The sequence below is a fragment of the Corylus avellana genome, chromosome 7 (genome assembly GCF_965113065.1).
Source record: "Corylus avellana chromosome 7, dhCorAvel1.hap1.2, whole genome shotgun sequence".
NCBI lineage: Eukaryota > Viridiplantae > Streptophyta > Magnoliopsida > Fagales > Betulaceae > Corylus > Corylus avellana.
In genome coordinates this window covers 6,449,603-6,468,875 of record NC_142496.1, presented here as the reverse complement: position 1 = coordinate 6,468,875, position 19,273 = coordinate 6,449,603, and the positions used below count along the sequence as shown (strand labels likewise).

The window sequence follows — 19,273 nt, the reverse complement described above, 5'->3', positions numbered from 1 at the left end:
GGTGCCTTGTCAACTTATTCCATTCGCCCTTCCTCAAAATCAAGACAAGGAAATACCCCACAATAAACATGATGCTCTTCATCATCGACATACCTTGATGATTGTCGTGAAGGCCCCACACACCACTTGGCAATATTTCGGGCTTGTCATACCTCTCTCATTCATTTTCCCTTTCATATGCCATGAAGATACTCAAGAATGGGTCAACCGTTGTTTTCCTTGTGAACATGTAATTTTCCTCATCCGCATAAAACTCATTAGAGTCATGGTTACGAGAATCCGACAAGATTTTGTCTACACCAAGGAAATCAACACAACATAATTGTTCATCACTAAAATTAGGCACTTCACTTGGAAGGTCTTCTTTAGCCTGTTCATAATCTACTCCTCTTCCAATGGGTCATCTTCCTCGGGGTAGAGGCCGCCAAATATAGGAGAAAACATAGCTTCTTCGCACTCTTCCTCTAGGTCGGATGGCAAAGGTCTTTCATTCGGATCTACCTCACTGACATCGTAATCATAGGTTGGTAGGGAATCCCAATCCACGAATCATTGTGAAGGATCTTCAACATCTTCATACTTGAACTCTTCATTAAGGAACTTAGATTCCTGAAAATCTTCATCCACATATTCCCTTTCCTCCTCCACCGAATATGGGTTTGATTAATGAATTTGAGGCTCGCGAATAACAGTCAAGTTGGCTTGTCGCGGCATGTCTGCCTCCATCCGCGCCCTCTGTTGTTCAGATTGCTCCCTATGAACGACAATCACGTTATCTTCATCCACAAAGCGTGGAGTTGGTTGACGGTGACAAACTTTAGGACCACCCATATTGCCCAATCGGGTAGCAGTGGTCTCTATCTATTTCCACAGGATCCCCACCCCATCGTCCATGCGTTGGCAATGAATCGCCGATTGATTCGTCATCTCTGCCGCCTCCCCAGGCACCTTCTTTTTGCCAGACTTTTCTATCTTTTCTTTTTGGGTGTCGAGCTTGACGCCTGTGTCCCGTGATATAGCATGAGCTTGAAGTTCAGGGAACTTGTCAAATCGAGTGGTAATTCAGGGGTTTAAAGTGAAGTTACCAAAAAAAAAAAAAAAAAAAAAAAAGAGCTCATTTGTGATGCTCTCTAAGTCACCCTAATTACCACTCCACAGAACTGTACAAGAGAATTTCATCTCATACAGCTCCTCGTTCAATTCTTTCGAAGACATTGGATTGTTTTTCTCGTTCGAGATTAATCTTCTCTTCTTCCACTCCGCCTCGAAGAGTAATTGGGACCAATTTAGTCAAGTTTTGATTCATTTAAAATTTGGGCTCTTCTATTTCATTATTGACATGATATTAACCATTTAATGCATCAATTTTAAATCTTAATGAATTATAAAGTGCATACATTTAAAATGAAGACGATACTTATTCCCCGTATAACGACTTCACATATTCTTAAAATCACTTGTAGATATGATTGTATATTATAACTCTATCGAGTTCTCTCTTAATGAGTTGGGCTTTGTTTCATAAATTACAACCCTTGTGTGATAACTAGTACTTAAAATTTGTCTCCAAGAGGTAGCTCAATCGACTGAGACCACATTTAATGAAATGGAGGTCACTAGTTCGAATCTCCTCTCCCCTCTTGTGCGGACATGTCAAAAAAAAAAAAAAAAAAAAAAAGTACTTAAAATTTGCATATTAAATTTGTTTCACTTGTATATTAAGTGATTAAATTTGCATCTTCATATTAGCTTAATATTTTGGGATAACTAGTAAAGCTTTTGGGATAAACGATAATTTAACACGATATCAGAGTTAGAGGTCCTGAATCAAACGTTAACTTCATAAATTCACCACATTTAAATTAAATATTCTACGTGTTGGGTTTTACATATTAAAAGAAAGTTTTAGCCCACATGTGAGTGAGAATAATTATTAAGTGATTAAATTTACACCTTTCTTATTAATTTAAGTTTTTTGAAAAATTGATAATTTAAATAGTGGGCCCAGAAATGAAAAAACACTTATCCTTGTAGCACGTGGCATGCTGGTGTTGGCTGAAGGAAAAACAAGCTGCGCTCTTTCTGCTGCAGAACTGGGCCCCCATTGGAAAATGGACATAATCTTCTGCACCGCACTTCCTGACATCTTTTTTTTCCCAGTGGAAGTGATTGAATCCTCTTGTGTAGTAATCAACGGCTGATAGAAGATTTCGAACCATCTATTAGATAAGCACAAACACACTTAAGAGAAGTTCCCCGAAGAGAATCTCTCAGGTCATTTTGAGACCAGTTTTTTATTACCTCCTTAAATCAAGAACAAAGCCACAGAAATGGAAGTTACAGAGAGAGCTGCGCTGTAGTGCATCAAGGTCCGCCTTAACAACCTGTACCTGCTCTAAAAGGCACTGATTTCTTTTATCCTCTGGGCCCCACGAAGCCTATATATTTTGGCCTGTAGTTTTAATTCATGCTTATCTTGAGGTGATGTGCATGACGACGCCCGCCCTTAATTAAGCGTTCTTACTTTGTGAGGTGATGGTGGAAACGGAGGGCTGTGATGCGGCCATTTGTAACGAGGAAAAGAAAGGATGGTGGTTTTGCGTATGGAGTGGCCTCACACGTGTTGATCGCTGCGCATCTAAGCTTTGTGATGGCCTATGCATGCACCATTGGATTACACAAAATCCACGAATCCCATTTACCTTTTTCTTCCACTATATATATACACTCATATGTCTTCCCTTCAGGCCATAAAAAAGCCTCTAATTATTATTATTATTATTAATTTTTTTTTATTTGTTATTTTCGTTTTCTCATGGCTGCCTCCGTCGATCCGCTTGTTGTGGGGCGAGTGATTGGTGATGTTGTAGACATGTTTGTTCCGACCGTCAACATGTCTGCCTACTTTGGCCCCAAGCACGTGACAAATGGCTGTGATATCAAGCCTTCAATGGCTGTCAATCCTCCGAAAATGACACTCTCTGGGCATTCAGACGAGCTATATTCTCTGGTCTTCTCTCTCTCTCTCTCTAACCTAGCTTTTAGCTTGCATGCATGAGTGATCTTGCTTATATTAATGTTGATTATGCAGGTGATGATTGATCCTGATGCTCCCAGCCCTAGCGAGCCCACCATGAGAGAATGGGTCCATTGGTTGGTCACTTAATTCTTTTTTTTTTTTTTTTTTTAAGCTATGGTTTTCATTTTAACCTATGGTCAAAATATTTTTCATTTATGAAGTGTGTTTGTGGTTGTAGGATTGTGGTGGACATTCCGGGTGGAACTAACCCAACTAGAGGTATAGAAACCAAGAGTACTTGATCTCTAGTCTTTGTTTGGATCTTGGGAAAATACAAGCAAAAATGCAATTATATTTTCCATCCACAACTGAATGCGTGAATGCATGCAAGCTGATTATAAATTTCTTTAGTCTCATATTTCAAAATCAAACTACATTAATTAAGTTGATAAATTTTGTTTATATATCCATCTGCTTTGCAAGAGGATTAAGGGTGTGTTTGCTAACCATTTCCATTTTTTTTTTCCTCTTCCTACATAAAAAGTCAAAACACTCACAAATCACGACAAAAAAAAAAAAAAACATTTATATTTTCAAAAATTACTAATGTTGCAATGACGTACATGGGACATATATGGATGGCACTGACATCCTCAGTGGGCATCCTTCCTTCATAGGCTCACAGAGAATCTTTTTTCAGGAAAAATCAACATTCATGCATGCATGGTAGTTGCTTAGAAAAAATGAACATGCATGCATGTCTTTGGTCTTCGGATGTTTCAGATTTCTGGCCAACACCAATTGCTCATTAACAACTGTCTCTAGCCGCAAAAATATGCAGAATCAGCCAAAATACATATCATGCTCTGGCACCACCCTTTATGCTGCTCTCGCCACGTGGCAAAACTTTTTTTTTTTTGTAAACGTTTCAAATATTATATATGCTTTGTTTTTTTGTTTCTAAAAATCTTGTAAGAATCTTATAATATCAGTTTTGTTTTTACATATTTTTTAACTTTTGTCTTGCATGAATGACTTTAGATGACACGTGATTGGCACATAATCCACTAGTGACACGTTTGCTGCCACTTGTCAATTGTCATAGTCACCTTGCCTTCTTTGATCCCAAGTGGCATTTCATAAGCCCCTCCACGTGGAGAACATGTAGAAGCCCACGTGGCGTTATTTTACATGAGTTTTACAAATGCTGGTTTTCATCAGGGAAGGAGATTCTGCCATATGTGGGGCCACGGCCACCAATCGGAATTCATCGGTACATATTGGTGCTGTTCCGGCAGAAGGCTCCTCTGGGACTTGTGGATCAGCCAGGCTCTCGTGCAAACTTTAGTACCCGCCTTTTTGCCGGCCAGCTCGATTTGGGTTTGCCGGTGGCGACGGTGTACTTCAACTCACAAAAGGAGCCGGCGAGCAGGAGGCGCTAGCTGATCGGCCTGCCGTCTGCGCAGGGAGAAGTGATTAGTGGAAGTATATGAAATTGGGTTTCTAATTAAGGTTCTTCTGTAATGAATGAATGTAGTGTGGGTCATTCTCCTGGGTGCTCGGGGAGGTGACCGTATATTATCCAATTAAGTCTCTGTTTTTTCTTTCTCGATGATAACATAGGTTAGAACTATGTTTTCGTGTTTCTTTCATGTTGGAATATTAATGCTTGTTTTTTCTGTGTGTGTTGTTGTTGTTGTGTCAAAATTGTATATACAATTCAATATTAGGTAACCAGGGAGGGATGGAGGTAGACATTTTTATGGGGAGATGTCAAAGCATCAATGAAAAATGTATTAAAATAGGGAGTGAATGAAAAATATATTAAGTTTGTAGATTAAATTAATGTATAAAAAAATATAATTAGTATTCATTTAGTGTCAACGAAAATATATATATATATATATATATATATATATATATATATTTTCGTTCACACTATATATATATATATATATATAGTGAAAAATGTTATGTCGACTCCAAAAACTTGTTTATCACAATTTATGCGGAATTAATACTATGAAGTAATAAACAATTCAATCACCCAAAATATATAAAGTAATAAAGAGGCAGACACATATATTTTGGTTACGAAGAGGAAACCTTTTAGAAATTAATCTAAAAATAAAACCTCTCCGGGACAGTCAAACCCAGAAAATCACTATCAAAAGATTATCCAGAGATTACAGATACTAGGAACACTTACAACCCTTTGCAAGACCTTGGCTCTGTAAGATCGACAAGCTTACAACTCGTCTCCTTACTCACAATCTTCTTCAACGTGATTCTTATTTACCGGACCCTTCCGATAGACTTCTCAACTATAATTTATTAAAGGAATAACTAAAATTCTAAGAGATTCAATTTAACGCTCACCACATATGATCTCTCTTAGCACAACCTCCGACGAACTCTCTGGGGGCAAAAATTTGTGCATCTCTCTTCTATAATGATGTATATATATCAGTACATCAAACCCTAGACCTAGGCTCACTAAAAACATGTTTTTGGGCATAATAGGTACGGGGTCTCCGGACAGGTTAATGGGCTGTCCGGACACGGCCTTGCGGAGTAAAAATAAGGTTTCTGGAATTGCGGTCCGGACACGGGGAAGGCCTGTCTGGACCCGGCATGCAATGAGTGAAACAGCATTTTGAAAATGTTGTCCAGTCTTGATCAACAGCTCCGATCGATGGGCGTTTGTGGTCCGATTGAGCTGAAATTTTGCAGAGACGTTCATGACATATGAATCTACATTATGAACGGTGGAGATTTGATTCTAAGCATTCTATATCACTGTTTGAGCCCATAAACAATAATCTCTGCATTTTAGATTTGAATTAGGCCAACACAAGAACTAACAATTAGTATTCATTTAGTGTCAAATATATATATATAGGTCTGAATCCATTGCTTCTTTTTAGAACAATATTTGGGGACTGGAGGAGGAGTAGGTGCAGAATATGGCACTATGGCATCATATCTGCGAGTCATGAGCTCAACTTTTTTAACAATGGGACCAATTTTTGGAGACATTGTCCAAGTTTTGCATTGAAACCAGCGTCTTTCAATTTTTTCTTGATTTCTGGCATATTTCCATTTCAGAAACCAAGGAATTCTGAATTCTCTGGCAAAATAAAGCATGGGGGAAAAAATAGGGTTGTAATGGGCAATAAAGCCCTTACAAGCAACATGAGAAGAGAATAGGTGAAAAGCATAAACAAGAGGATCAGGAAGAACATCAATTGTTAGGCCAAAATAATCCCACCAATGTTTGAACCAAGGGGGAAGAAGGCAATTGAAATCTTCAATGAAGGTAATGAACCAAAAGTGTTTGGACTCAGGATTCTGGTAAAGCATAAAGCGAAACCAGGCATTGACATAGTCATAATATGAGAAGCAAACTGGGGAATTAGAAGATGGAAGAAGTTGAGAAGGGTGAGAACCCCATTCTTCAACGGAAATGAATTTGACAATATAGGCAATAGTCCCAACAGCCGTTAAAGGGTTGTCTTTCTTGGGAATATTCCTGAATTTGATGGATTTGGTTTTGATTAGAATATCAGTGAAAAATGATAAATCTTTCAGAGGATGCTCAGGAATCCAATGAAAATGAGGAGGGAAATAATTGAAAGCTAATTGTCCAGGAGTTCTGGAGAGATCCTGAGAAGAAAACAAATATTGAGAAAATGGAAGAGTAACCCATGGGAAAGATAAGACAATGGGATTAGAACTTGGTTCCGTCTGAGAACCAGATTGGGAGCTGGATTCCGTCTGAGAATCTGAAGCAAGAGGAATATATTCATGAAAAGCAGAAGAATCTGACTGGACAATAAGTGGGGATTTCCCAAAAACACATGAAGTATGGGTTACAGGTTCACCAAGGAATCAAGGGGAATCTGATCAAGTGGGATGGAGGGACAAGGCTTCAAAACAGGGTTAACCTTTTCCTTTTCCTTGTTGCTGGCCATTGTGGCACTGCAAGAATTCACGGGTAAGAAAATCAGGTATTGAATTGTTTGATCCTTTGATGTATTCAATATCAAAATCAAAAACACTCAAAATAGCTTGCCATCTGGCAAAAATCTGTTTTGATGCAATATTTTCAACATCTTTTTTCAAAATATACTTAGCAGATTTACAATCGATTCGCAAAAGAAATTTTTGATTGAGCAAATCGGACTGAAATTTGGTAATGCACAAAACAACAGAAAGTATTTCTTTCTTAATAGTACTATAATTAATCTGCGCAGAATTCCAAGATCCAGAATGGAATCGAACAATTTGTTCAGAAGATTCTGGGTTAGATTCTGATGAAACAACCTGTTTCAGGATTCCTCCAAAGCCAATATCGGAGGCGTCAGTATCTACAATTTTGAAAGAATTATCAGAAGGGATGCCTAAACATGGGAGAGTCTTGACATGGAGTTTGATATCTTTGACAAGAGAAGTATGGATATCAGTCCAAGGGGGAGGATTGCCTTGTAACCTTTCAAATAAAGGTTTACAATGTTTTTGCAAATCCTTATAGAAATCAGCAATATAATTTAAAGAACCAAGAAACCTTTGAAGTTGAGATTTCTCAGTGATGACATCAGGAAATTTATCAGCAAACTGAATTGCCCTGTCAATAGGACGAATTTGGCCTTTAGAAATATCAAATCCAAGAAATCTGATTTTATCCTGGAAGAGTTTGATCTTTTTGGCAGACACAACAAGCCCGTTATATCGAATGGTTTCTAGAAACGATTTCAAATGTTTCCAGTGTTCATCGATGGACTTTGAGAAAACAAGAACATCATCAATGTAAACAATAGTGAAATGGCTGAATGGGTTGAAAATATCGTTCATGATATTCTGGAACTCACTCGGGGCATTTTTCAAACCAAAAGGCATGACATTCCATTCATAGTGACCAAAAGGGGTAGTAAAGGCCGTTTTGTACCTATCACTATCCTTAATTTGGACCTACCAAAACCCTGACTTCAAATCAAACTTAGAGAAGACAACAGCGTCGTTTAGACGACTGACTAGGTCCTTCCTATTGGGGATAGGATACCTAATCCATTCTAAAACATCATTGAGGGGCTTATAGTTAATGACTAACCTTGGAGCACCTCGTTCTAACTCAGCATTTTTCATGACATAGAAAGCAGCACAGGACCAAGGGGACTTACTCTTTCGAATAATATCCTTAGCAAGCAAATCAGCAATTTCTTTTTGACAAAACTCTAAAGTTTCGGCATTCATTTGAATAGGCCTAGCTTTAGTTGGAATTTTGCTTTCAGAAAAATCTCTAATATAAGGTAAAGAAACAATATGCTTTTTCCTATGCCAAAAAGCATTAGGAAGATTAGAACAAACAGAGTCAATAATCAAGGTATTGAAAGCAGCAATTTTTGATTGTAGAAGCTCGTCAGAGAGCTGTTCAGCAATCTTTTTATACCTTAATTCTTGTTTGAGGAAATTGAGTTGTTTATGCTTAGCAGAAACTAAATTTAAACAACCGTTATCAATTTCAGACTCATGAGCAAAAGGAAATTTAACTTCAAAACCCATCTTAACAGTTGAGACACCAGTGTCATCAATTGTTATAGGGTAAAGCATAGCAATGAAAGGTAAACCAAGAATGACTTTATCAGCCATGTTTTTGACCAAAACAGCAGGAATGTGAAAACAAACATTGTTTTGACAAACATGAACATTGTTTAATTCATATTTGATATTTAACTTTTCTCCACTGGCTGAATGCAACCGTTCTGTGGATTTTTCAAAATATTTGCTGGGAATTAATCCTTCTTGGATACAATTCAGATCAGCACCAGAATCAATTAAAGCAATAACATCAAGTGTAAAATTAGGAGAAACAATGATATGCACGTTAGAGTGCCATTTGGGAGGAACCACTTTGTTGATTAAATTAACAAAATGGGTTTTTTCAAAAATAGGGATAGGGAGATGCTTATTCTTTTTTAAATCGACCATTTCTTTCCTGATGTTACGAATCTCATATTTTAAATCCGAGACTGTAACTTCTTTGGATTTTTGTTTTGAAAATTTTTCCAAAGTTTTTTCAGGAGAGGTTTTAGTATTGCTTTGTTCTTCGCTTTTAGTTAGAACAGAACAAGTACTAATACAACCATAGTTGATTCTATTAAGAAGAGCATGCTCAAAATCTTTTGTAGGATTGACAGATCCGTTAAAGATCTTTGGGAAGTTAGATTCCATATCAATCTTACCAAAGTTTTGTTCAAGAATTCTGACGTCAGAATCAGTGGATTTTTGGGAGGAATTTTCAGAATCGGAAAGAGATTGGTTTTTGGTGCTAATGTCTTGTTCAGAAGAACTAGCACTATCTCTAGAAAACTCAGAAAGGAATTTGTCAATTTTCTCAAGGTTTTCTTGAGAAGTCTTTTGATAAGAAAGTTTTGACAAATCTGGGAGAGAAACCAAAGTGTTTTCAAATTGCTCGATGATTCTCCTATCGTTAGTGATAGGGTCCTTATCATGAGTTTTGAAAGGAGAACACTTAGCAACCATATTGTTGACATCAAGAAGAGTGTTTTCAGTGGGAGGATGGGAAGATCTGATGACAGATTTATCCTCTTTGACAAACTTCTTTTTGACAACATTCAAATCATTTTCGTCCGAAAAATGTTTTTGAAGAAAATCAAAAAACAAAATGTGAGTTTGGGACTCGATCATAGTCTCGGCCCATTTGACCTTGATACGATCTCGTTCCTTTTGAGAATATTTGGCACGGTAAGCATGCCGCAACTCACGATTTTCTTTTGAAGAAAAATCTTTGTTCAAAGCAGATCAATCAATGACAGAGAAGAAATCTCTGATATGAGCAGTGATTACATTACACTGATGGGGAAAATCCGAGGGAATGGGAGCAACAAAATCAGAAGCAGAAGGAGAAAGAGATCCACGATCTCATCCGTTAGGGGATGATTTTTCGTAGAATAAAAAGCAGATGAAACTTGGGAATCGGTAGAAATTCCTTTGAGTTTCAAACCAGGATTAACTGTGGGATGAAGATGAGGAGAATCGTTCAGGGATTCGTCGACATCTTTATCTCTACGACGGAGTCCTTCTGAGGTTGTTGAACCCGCAAAAGAATTCCTTCGTTCGTTAATCAACAGGGGACGTTCAATTCTGTTTGAATATCCCAAATCAGCAAAATTGATTTTAACAGATCCATCCATATACTGTTGGATGTAATCAAGATTAGAGGCATCGTTAACTACTCGAGAAGGTTTTGCAACACCTTCCAAAAGCCATTCGTTGGGCAACTCAATCTCAGCCCATCGAATCATTTTTGGAGTTTTAATATGAGCATTCTGAGTAGAACTTTGAATCAAGAGAGTCGATTCGCCTGTATTCTTAATCACAGCACGTGGATCAAGATTTGTTTTCATCAACTTATAATAAATACGGTAGATGATAGCAACAGGATGGCTACCTTCTTCCATATTATAACCTGATGTGAGTATATTTAGCGTTAGTGCTTTCAGAATATGAACATCAGTTAAACTCAGAGACATATTTGGAAAAACATCAAAGTGGACAGGACCACCAAATAACGATGACTGAATCAAGCCGATAATGCTGGTTTTAAAATCAAGAAAACGAGCATCACGCAAACAAAGCAAAACAGAAGCATTAATACTGAGTCGAGTCAATGATTTGACTGCAACTTGGACAGAACCAATATGCAAAAATCTGTATTTTTTAGCAAGAGCATTATTAACAAAACGCTTGCTGAACAAGGTAATAGTCTGATTATTACCCGAGACCGGAAAGGTCTGTTCAACAGTTTTGACAGAATATTGAATCTTAAAAGAAGACTGAAACCAAGTAGTATTGTAGACATCCCTAGCGTCCAGCTTGGGAATGTTCCACTTACTGAAATCATTATCACCATCAACCAAAATATTTTCATAGTTAACCATGTCCGGTGGCAAACTGGAATTAGAGCTAACAGAAGAATTAGATCTCCACATTATGACACACAAACTAAACTCAAAATCACTCACTGGGTGAAGTCTTAAAGGATCTCATCCTAGGTACTCACTCACTGTATAAACAGTCTCTGTATAAAGGCTTCTTCCTAGACAACTCTACTCTCAACGCATACCCTTGGCCTGCCGTACAGGTGACGCATACCCTTGGCCTAGCCCTCAGCACCTACTTAATGCCCTAACACGCCTCTCCTGGGCTTTCAACGGGACTTACAGGTTCGCAAACTGAGGTGACGGGGTGGTCACTTGAAACTGTACCGACGGGGTGGAGGAGCCTAAAGCAGACTAGGATCTCGACACAGAGAAAGGTTAACAGGGGGTAAATAAAAAGGAGAAGAGAAAGACTATGCACTCAGGGGGGGAGAAAGAGAGAAGATGTATAATCAAGGCAGCAAAGAGACCGACAACTCTTACGGCTCTGATACCAAGGCGAGGGGGTGGAAGCGCAGTATGCATATAGATGCAGAAGCCTAAAGCAGACTAGGAAGGGTGAGAACCCCATTCTTCAACGGAAATGAATTTGACAATATAGGCAATAGTCCCAACAGCCGTTAAAGGGTTGTCTTTCTTGGGAATATTCCTGAATTTGATGGATTTGGTTTTGATTAGAATATCAGTGAAAAATGATAAATCTTTCAGAGGATGCTCAGGAATCCAATGAAAATGAGCAGGGAAATAATTGAAAGCTAACTGTCCAGGAGTTCTGGAGAGATCCTGAGAAGAAAACAAATATTGAGAAAATGGAAGAGTAAAGCAGTTGATACCAAGGCGAGGGGGTGGAAGCGCAGTATGCATATAGATGCAGGGGAAGAGGGGAGGTGATAATAGATGCAGAAAATAAGCAGTTGTAAATCAAAGCAGTAGAACCGTCCAAGATGGCGGTATGACAATTGATAAAAATAAACAACTGAAATTAAAGCAGTTGATAAGTTTGAATCAGAAAACAGATAATCGTTATAGATTATATGATAAAACCTTTACAGGAGTAAGCGTTAGGACTTACTGAAGTAATGGACAAAGAAGAAGAAGAAGAATCAGAAGGGGAATGGCTGGAGGATAGAGTGTCTCAAGGAACCTCTCAAATAACCTCTGCCTTACAAAGGGGGAGGGGAGCCCGTTATATAGGCTGAGCAAAAGCAAAAACAGTAATATTACAATCATGAGCCGCGTTCATGCGGTCAAAAGCATACAGTAAAAAGTAAACAGTAAAGGCACGTCTTCGCCAGTCTGAACAGTAAAAGCATCAATCTGGAACAGTAGATTGTCGGCACTGTAGTGTCGGCAGACAAATCTTGAACAGTGAGTGAACAGTGCTTCTGAACAGTGATCCTGCACGTGTCGTCCGGACATGAAAAGTGAACAGTGATTTTGCACAGTAACTCCAAGTAGAAATGAACAGTGATCCGTCTAAGATCAAGGAGAACCAAATACTCTGAAACCAGCCGTCAGGGGCTAGTTCTGTCGAACTGAACTATACTGGTTGTTATGGAACCAGTTTTTGGGAAATAACTGAGAAAACTAGCCATTTGAGGGGCTAGATAAAACTGAACTTTGAGGGCCGTTAGGGGCCCAATCCTTCACATATCTTCAACCCCTGGGTAGGGATAGTAGTCTTGTGAGTCTTCAAAATAAGGTGGAACCTGGATAGGTTTCTCAGCGGATGGTTTGGACGTCTCGTCTTCATCATCATCTAAGTTTTCCAGGGCAGCAAGCAGGGCTTCAACAATTTCTTTCTTCTTGGAAGAATTCTTCTTTGAAGAACTTGAAGAGGCCGAATGGGAGGAAATAGGGGAGCTTTCTTTTTCTCGTTTTGGAGAGGAGAAAGCACTGGGGGGAATTAACAAATTGGACAAAGCAGACGCCTTTGGGGCAGGAAGGGCCTTGGGGGCGTGAGCCATGTTTTTAACAGAAAGGACAATGGAATCGTTTAGTGAGCATTTATCCCACCATTTGATATACCAGTGTCTTTGAATTTTGTCCTCTGAGAGGTGGTATTGCCATCTCAGAATCCAAGGAATCTTTTTTTAACAAAATGAAGCATAGTAGAAAACTTAGCTCCATAAGAATCAACCTTGTAATGACCTTTAAAAATTTGAAAGGCATCAACAAGCTGGAGGGGGAGAATATCAGGGAGACAATTAAATTGGTTCCACCATCTGGAGAACCAGAGGGGAAGGATACCATAGAATTCTTTATCAAAACTGACAAACCAAGAATGTTCGAATTTCGAGGTTTGATGAAGCAGAAATTTAAAATAAGCATCCACGTAATCATAATAATTACAAGGGATGTTGAACCCGTTAAGGGACCTGGAAGCAGAAGGGTGATTACCCCATTCTTTTTCCAAAATAACTTTCTTGAAATAAACACTGTGGTAAACTGTTTTCTGGGGGTTAATCTTATCAGGGATGGCCTTGAAGAAAACAGAACCTGTTTGTTTCAGGATAGCAGAGTAATAAGCCAAATTTTTCGAAGGATGCTCAGGGATCCAATGAAAGTTTGGGGGAAAATAGGAGACGGCAATATCTCCGGGGGTAAGGGAAGAGGAAACCCGATTTATCTCAACAAAAAACAAATTCTGGGAGTAGGGAAGGGTCATGTATTCTGACGACGTTCGGTCGTACTTTATGGAGGGTTTCTGGGAAGGATCCGCAAAGGGATCATAGGGAGCAGCAAGAGTGCTGGAGTAGGAAACCTGGGAACCAGGATTGAAAGGAGTAAATCTGTTGGTTAGGGCAACAGATGAAAATGGTAATGGGGAAGCAGTAGGAACAATGGAAGACTCTGACTTGATGGTCAGAGCCTTGGAAGTGACTTTCTCTTTTTCTTTTTTGCTTGCCATGGTGGCACTGCAAAATTTCAAAAGGAAAGAAATCAGGAATAAAGATGCAAAAATCTTTAAAATATCACAAAATAATTTTAAAATTATTTTGATGCAAAGTAAAACAGTTATAATAATATGCGCCATGTGCTGGGGGTAGGTATGAATAGTAGGTAAAACACGACCGTCAGGGGGAGTGTTTAAACAAGATAAAGTCCTAATGGGAGTAGGGTACTCATCAGACTCTAATCCTGAAAACCTATTAATCAGCCTATTAATGTCAATCTCAAATTTGGAAACAAATTGGAACTGAACATTAGAACCAAACTTGTCAGTTGAAACACCAATTTCATCAACAGAAAATGGATAAAGCAAAGAAAGAAAAGGCATGCCAAGAATTACTTTTTCTTTCATATTTTTAACAAGAACAGCTGTAGTATGAAAATGAACATCATTTTGACAAACATGAACGTTACTGAGTTCATATTTGATATGCAATTTATCACCACTGGCAGAATTCAATCTTTGAGTGGATGATTCAAAATATTTTTTGGGAACAAAACCTTCTTGAATGCAATTCAAGTCAGAACCAGAATCAATTAAAGCAATAGCATCAAAAACATATTCATCAGAAATACGGATATGAACTTTTGAATACCATTTGGGAGGAACAACTTTACTAATCATACTGACAACCTTAACCTCATCAGAGAGAGGTTTATGGGTGGATTCAGCCTCATCATCATGCTCAGAATTTTTAGTGTCTTCGTTACTGGAAGCACTTTCTGGAAAACATTTGTTAAGATTTAACAGCAGAAGTTGTTGCTGTAAATCTTTGTTTTCAGTTTTCACAGCTTGCAGGTCAGTCTGCAATTTCACAATATCTTTCTTGAGGTTACTGATCTCATGCTGCAATTCTGAGACAGTAAGCACTTTGTTTTTCTGATTTGAAAAACGTTTCAAAGTGTCTTCAAGAGAGATTTTGGAAGTAGCTGGTTTTTCAAAATCTTTTAACATGAGTTTCTTAAGTTTTTTAAGATACTCTTCTTTTAACTCAGGATTATCAATTTTTGAAATCAGGGTTAAAAGCAAATCTTCTTGTTCTTCTGATTTGGACATCATTGAACAAGTTTTTGTATTGTAGCAAGAACCGGCACAGTTCTCAAATTTATAACAATTTTCGTAAACAGAGGAATCAGAATGATAATCAGAATCCGAAGAGGATGGAAGATCATCATTTAAGGAATAATCAGAAAAACCATTGTTTTGGAAAATTCGAAAGATTTTTTGCTTTTCATCGTCCTTGATGTTTAAAGCATTAATCTCTTGTTTAATCTTTTTGGGAGGTTTAGGGCACTTGTCAGCATAGTGACCTGTTTCTCCGCAGTTGAAACACTTATCTTTTGAAAAATATTTTTCAAATTTAGAACTTTTACTCCGTTTGGGAGTTTTAGAAAATTTAGGTCTGTTAAATTTTTTTGTCTTGTTTCTGTTATAATCTGGAGGGGAAGATTTCACGAAATCTTTTCTGGTTTTCTTCTTATGCTTCTTTGAAGGAGCAATAGGAGGCAACCCGAATTGTTCACAGAAATTTCCCATTTCATATTTAGCTTTCTTGGCGTTTTTAAGCTGCTGTCGGATCATTTTTTGATCGATGCACATCTTAATGCCAAGTTTTTTCACTGTGGAGAATAAATCTCCATAGGTTAATCTTTCAAAATCAATAAGACCAGTGTCCGTACTGATCAATTCATCTTTAACCTTGTGAGCAAATAAAGAAGGCAATCCATCAATAAACTTTTCTTTCCAATAAGGTTTTTGGCTATCAGACCTCATCATAACACGGGAAAGAAAAACATCTTGATACCATCTATAGTCAGACATAGTAGGGCATCGAAGATTGTTCAAATAATCAGAAATACGAGAAGTAATGTTGGAAGGAGTTCCGACAAAATTCTTGATAATTGTATAAATCAAAGTGTTAACGCCATCAGGTTCACCCATGCCAACATCCTCATTGAAAATGGGTATTCCTTCCTCATCACACTTTACTGCTTTCCTGATCTGGTTTCTTCTATCTTCAGTGAGATAATTATCCCACCAATTTCGAAGAGTTCCAGAAAAACCAGTAGCAAGTAAATCCACAATATCAGTCTGGCTTTTACTGTGGTTTGAGATGTAGGCATTAGCAACCATGGCCATGTGATTCATCTTGTTGAGCAGTTCTTGCTCAGACAAGCCATCAATGTTCCATTCATACAGCTTATCAGCAGAAACAGAAAATTGAGTTTGCAAAAACCTTTCCTCAAATTGTAAATCAGGAGGGGTCGGTTTTGGATAAAAATTCTTTGTCTGATTGAAAGTTCTAGATCCGTCAAAGATCCTTTGGAGTTTTGGCTCCATTTCAATCTTGCCAAAGTTTTGTTCAAGAACTTTGATGTCAGAATCAGTGGAATCAGCAGAGGAATCAGAATCAGATGAAAAAGCTTTTTCCATGGCAAAATTCTGACCAGAGGTACTGGCTTGAGTCGTCTTTAACTCAGTCAGTTCTGCAAGCAATTTGTTCACTTTCTCAGTGTTCTTATGAGAAGTGGTTTTTAAACCAGGAGATTTCTTTAAATCAGGGAGAGAAATCAGAGGTTTTTCAATCTTTGGGGGGACAGAGGAAAACTTCAAATCAGAGGAAGAAGAGGGAAGTTTTTCTTCAATCCGATCTAACTGTTGTCCTATGATATGGAGAGATTGGGAAACAAAATTGTTTTGCTCGATGATTCTCCTATCGTTAGTGATAGGGTCCTTATCATGAGTTTTGAAAGGAGAACACTTAACAACCATATTGTTGACATCAAGAAGAGTGTTTTCAGTGGGAGGATGGGAAGATCTGATGACAGATTTATCCTCTTTGACAAACTTCTTTTTGACAACGTTCAAATCATTTTCGTCCGGAAAATGTTTTTGGAGAAAATCAAAAAACAAAATGTGAGTCTGGGACTCGATCATAGTCTCGGCCCATTTGACCTTGATACGATCTCGTTCCTTTTGAGAATATTTGGCACGGTAAGCATGCCGCAACTCACGATTTTCTTTTGAAGAAAAATCTTTGTTCAAAGCAGACCAATCAATGACAGAGAAGAAATCTCTGATATGAGCAGTGATTACATTACACTGATGGGGAAAATCCGAGGGAATAGGAGCAACAAAATCAGAAGCAGAAGGAGAAAGAGATCCACGATCGTCATCCGTTAGGGGATGATTTTTCGTAGAATAAAAAGCAGATGAAACTTGGGAATCGGTAGAAATTCCTTTGAGTTTCAAACCAGGATTAACTGTGGGATTAAGATGAGGAGAATCGTTAAGGGATTCGTCGACATCTTTATCTCTACGACGGAGTCCTTCTGAGGTTGTTGAACCCGCAAAAGAATTCCTTCGTTCGTTAATCAACAGGGGACGTTCAATTCTGTTTGAATATCCCAAATCAGCAAAATTGATTTTAACAGATCCATCCATATACTGTTAGATGTAATCAAGATTAGAGGCATCGTTAACTACTCGAGAAGGTTTTGCAACACCTTCCAAAACCCATTCGTTGGGCAACTCAATCTCAGCCCATCGAATCATTTTTGGAGTTTTAATATGAGCATTCTGAGTAGAACTTTGAATCAAGAGAGTCGATTCGCCTGTATTCTTAATCACAGCACGTGGATCAAGATTTGTTTTCATCAACTTATAATAAATACGGTAGATGATGGCAACAGGATGGCTACCTTCTTCCATATTATAACCTGATGTGAGTATATATATTTGACAATCCCGAAAGTCTGAAAATTGAACTATATTATGCTCATAATGATAGACTTTTAATTTTTTTTTTTTTTTTTTTTTTTTTTTAAGATCAGTAAAGTCTTGCAGATAAAACTTGTTTACTAACAAATATCATCGATAATAAAAAAAAATAAAAACACGCGCAACTTGAGAATCAAGAGTTGAACTAAGAATAAGTACCTTCACAACATGCTTACTAAATCGACGATTTTTTAATTCTTACAATTGAAAATCTATTGTTGTATAAAAAAATTCACTCAATAATGATGCTCAATTGTAAGTAATTTACACTAATCAGACACAAAGATTTTCACTACAAAATTTAAACCTATGTCCAAATGTATATTTAACCAATTTAAAAATTTTCTTCGGACATTGAACCACCACCCTAAATGGTACCGATGCTATGCATAGCAATATTGATACCAAAAGTAGTTGATGCACTCACTACAAAAATAAATAAATAAATTTTGACCAAAGGTTTCTGACGTGCCAAGCTTACTGACACGTCAGAAACATTTTCTGACGTGTGTCAAAAGTTAAAAAGGCGGATGTCAAAACTTTCAATTTTTTGACGTGCCAATTTTGATACATCAGTAATTCTGACATGTTAGACACAGGCATGTCAAAAAGATTTTTTTGACATCACAGTTTTACCACGTCAATATTTTATTGACATGGCAAAAATGCCACGTCAATTTTTTTTTTTTTTTTTGACGTGGTATTGTTGCCACGTCAATAATTTTATTAACGTGGTAATAATGCCAAGTCAAAAAATTTTGACGTGGCGTTTCACCACGTTAATAAATTTCTTGACGTGGTGAAACTGCCACGTCAACAATTATTAACGTGGCACACGGTTTGACACGTCAATAATTATTGACATGTCAGAAACCTGCCACGTTTGTAAAATAGGTAACTTTTAAAAAATTGTTTTTGCTTCCTCGTATATATTTTCTGAATTATTCGAGTTTATACCCGGATTTATGTCTTAACCTGATAGACAATTTGCAGGGTCCAACACTGCACAAATATACAAAAGAACTATCCATTGTCCATATCTACAATTTACATATCTACTACATGGATACATCCAAAAAAAGTTCCAACACAATATCCAGCTGCCACAAGACAAACAAACCAATCTCAACAAATAATCAAACTATCTCTGTTATCACAAATACATATAGTTTGATTTAATTATATACATAAACAAAACATGAACAAAATATATATACAAGTTAACATACTTCAATGGAAAATCCCTTGCTCAATCCAACTCAACAGCATCATCACCTAACGTCTTATCTGCACTACCTGCAAATGAGTTGTGAATCAAGAGTTGCAATATCATTCTGAAATCTAATGATAATCAATACAAAAATCCAAACACAAATATACAGTGGTGCAAATATACGTTAGTTCTAAAATGAACCACGGGAACAATGCGTATAACTAAGAGTTTTGTGCAACCATAATTCTAACCGTTAAAGTAATCGATATAGAAGAAAAACAAAAACAACACAAATATAGCATTACCTCTGTCTAGAGGAGTCATCCGAATGTCGACTCGAACATGGC

General features: G+C 37.5%; 1 protein-coding gene across 1 annotated transcript; it reads left to right on the top strand.

The window, feature by feature from the left end:
- The first annotated feature begins 2,736 nt into the window (after positions 1–2,736).
- Positions 2,737–4,698, top strand: E12A11 (PEBP (phosphatidylethanolamine-binding protein) family protein). The gene is made up of 4 exons (XM_059598600.2): positions 2,737–3,010; positions 3,092–3,153; positions 3,258–3,298; positions 4,241–4,698. The coding sequence occupies exons 1-4, from the start codon at positions 2,816–2,818 to the stop codon at positions 4,459–4,461; spliced, it is 519 nt and encodes a 172-aa protein (XP_059454583.1). The 5' UTR covers positions 2,737–2,815; the 3' UTR covers positions 4,462–4,698.
- The last annotated feature ends 14,575 nt before the right edge of the window (positions 4,699–19,273 follow it).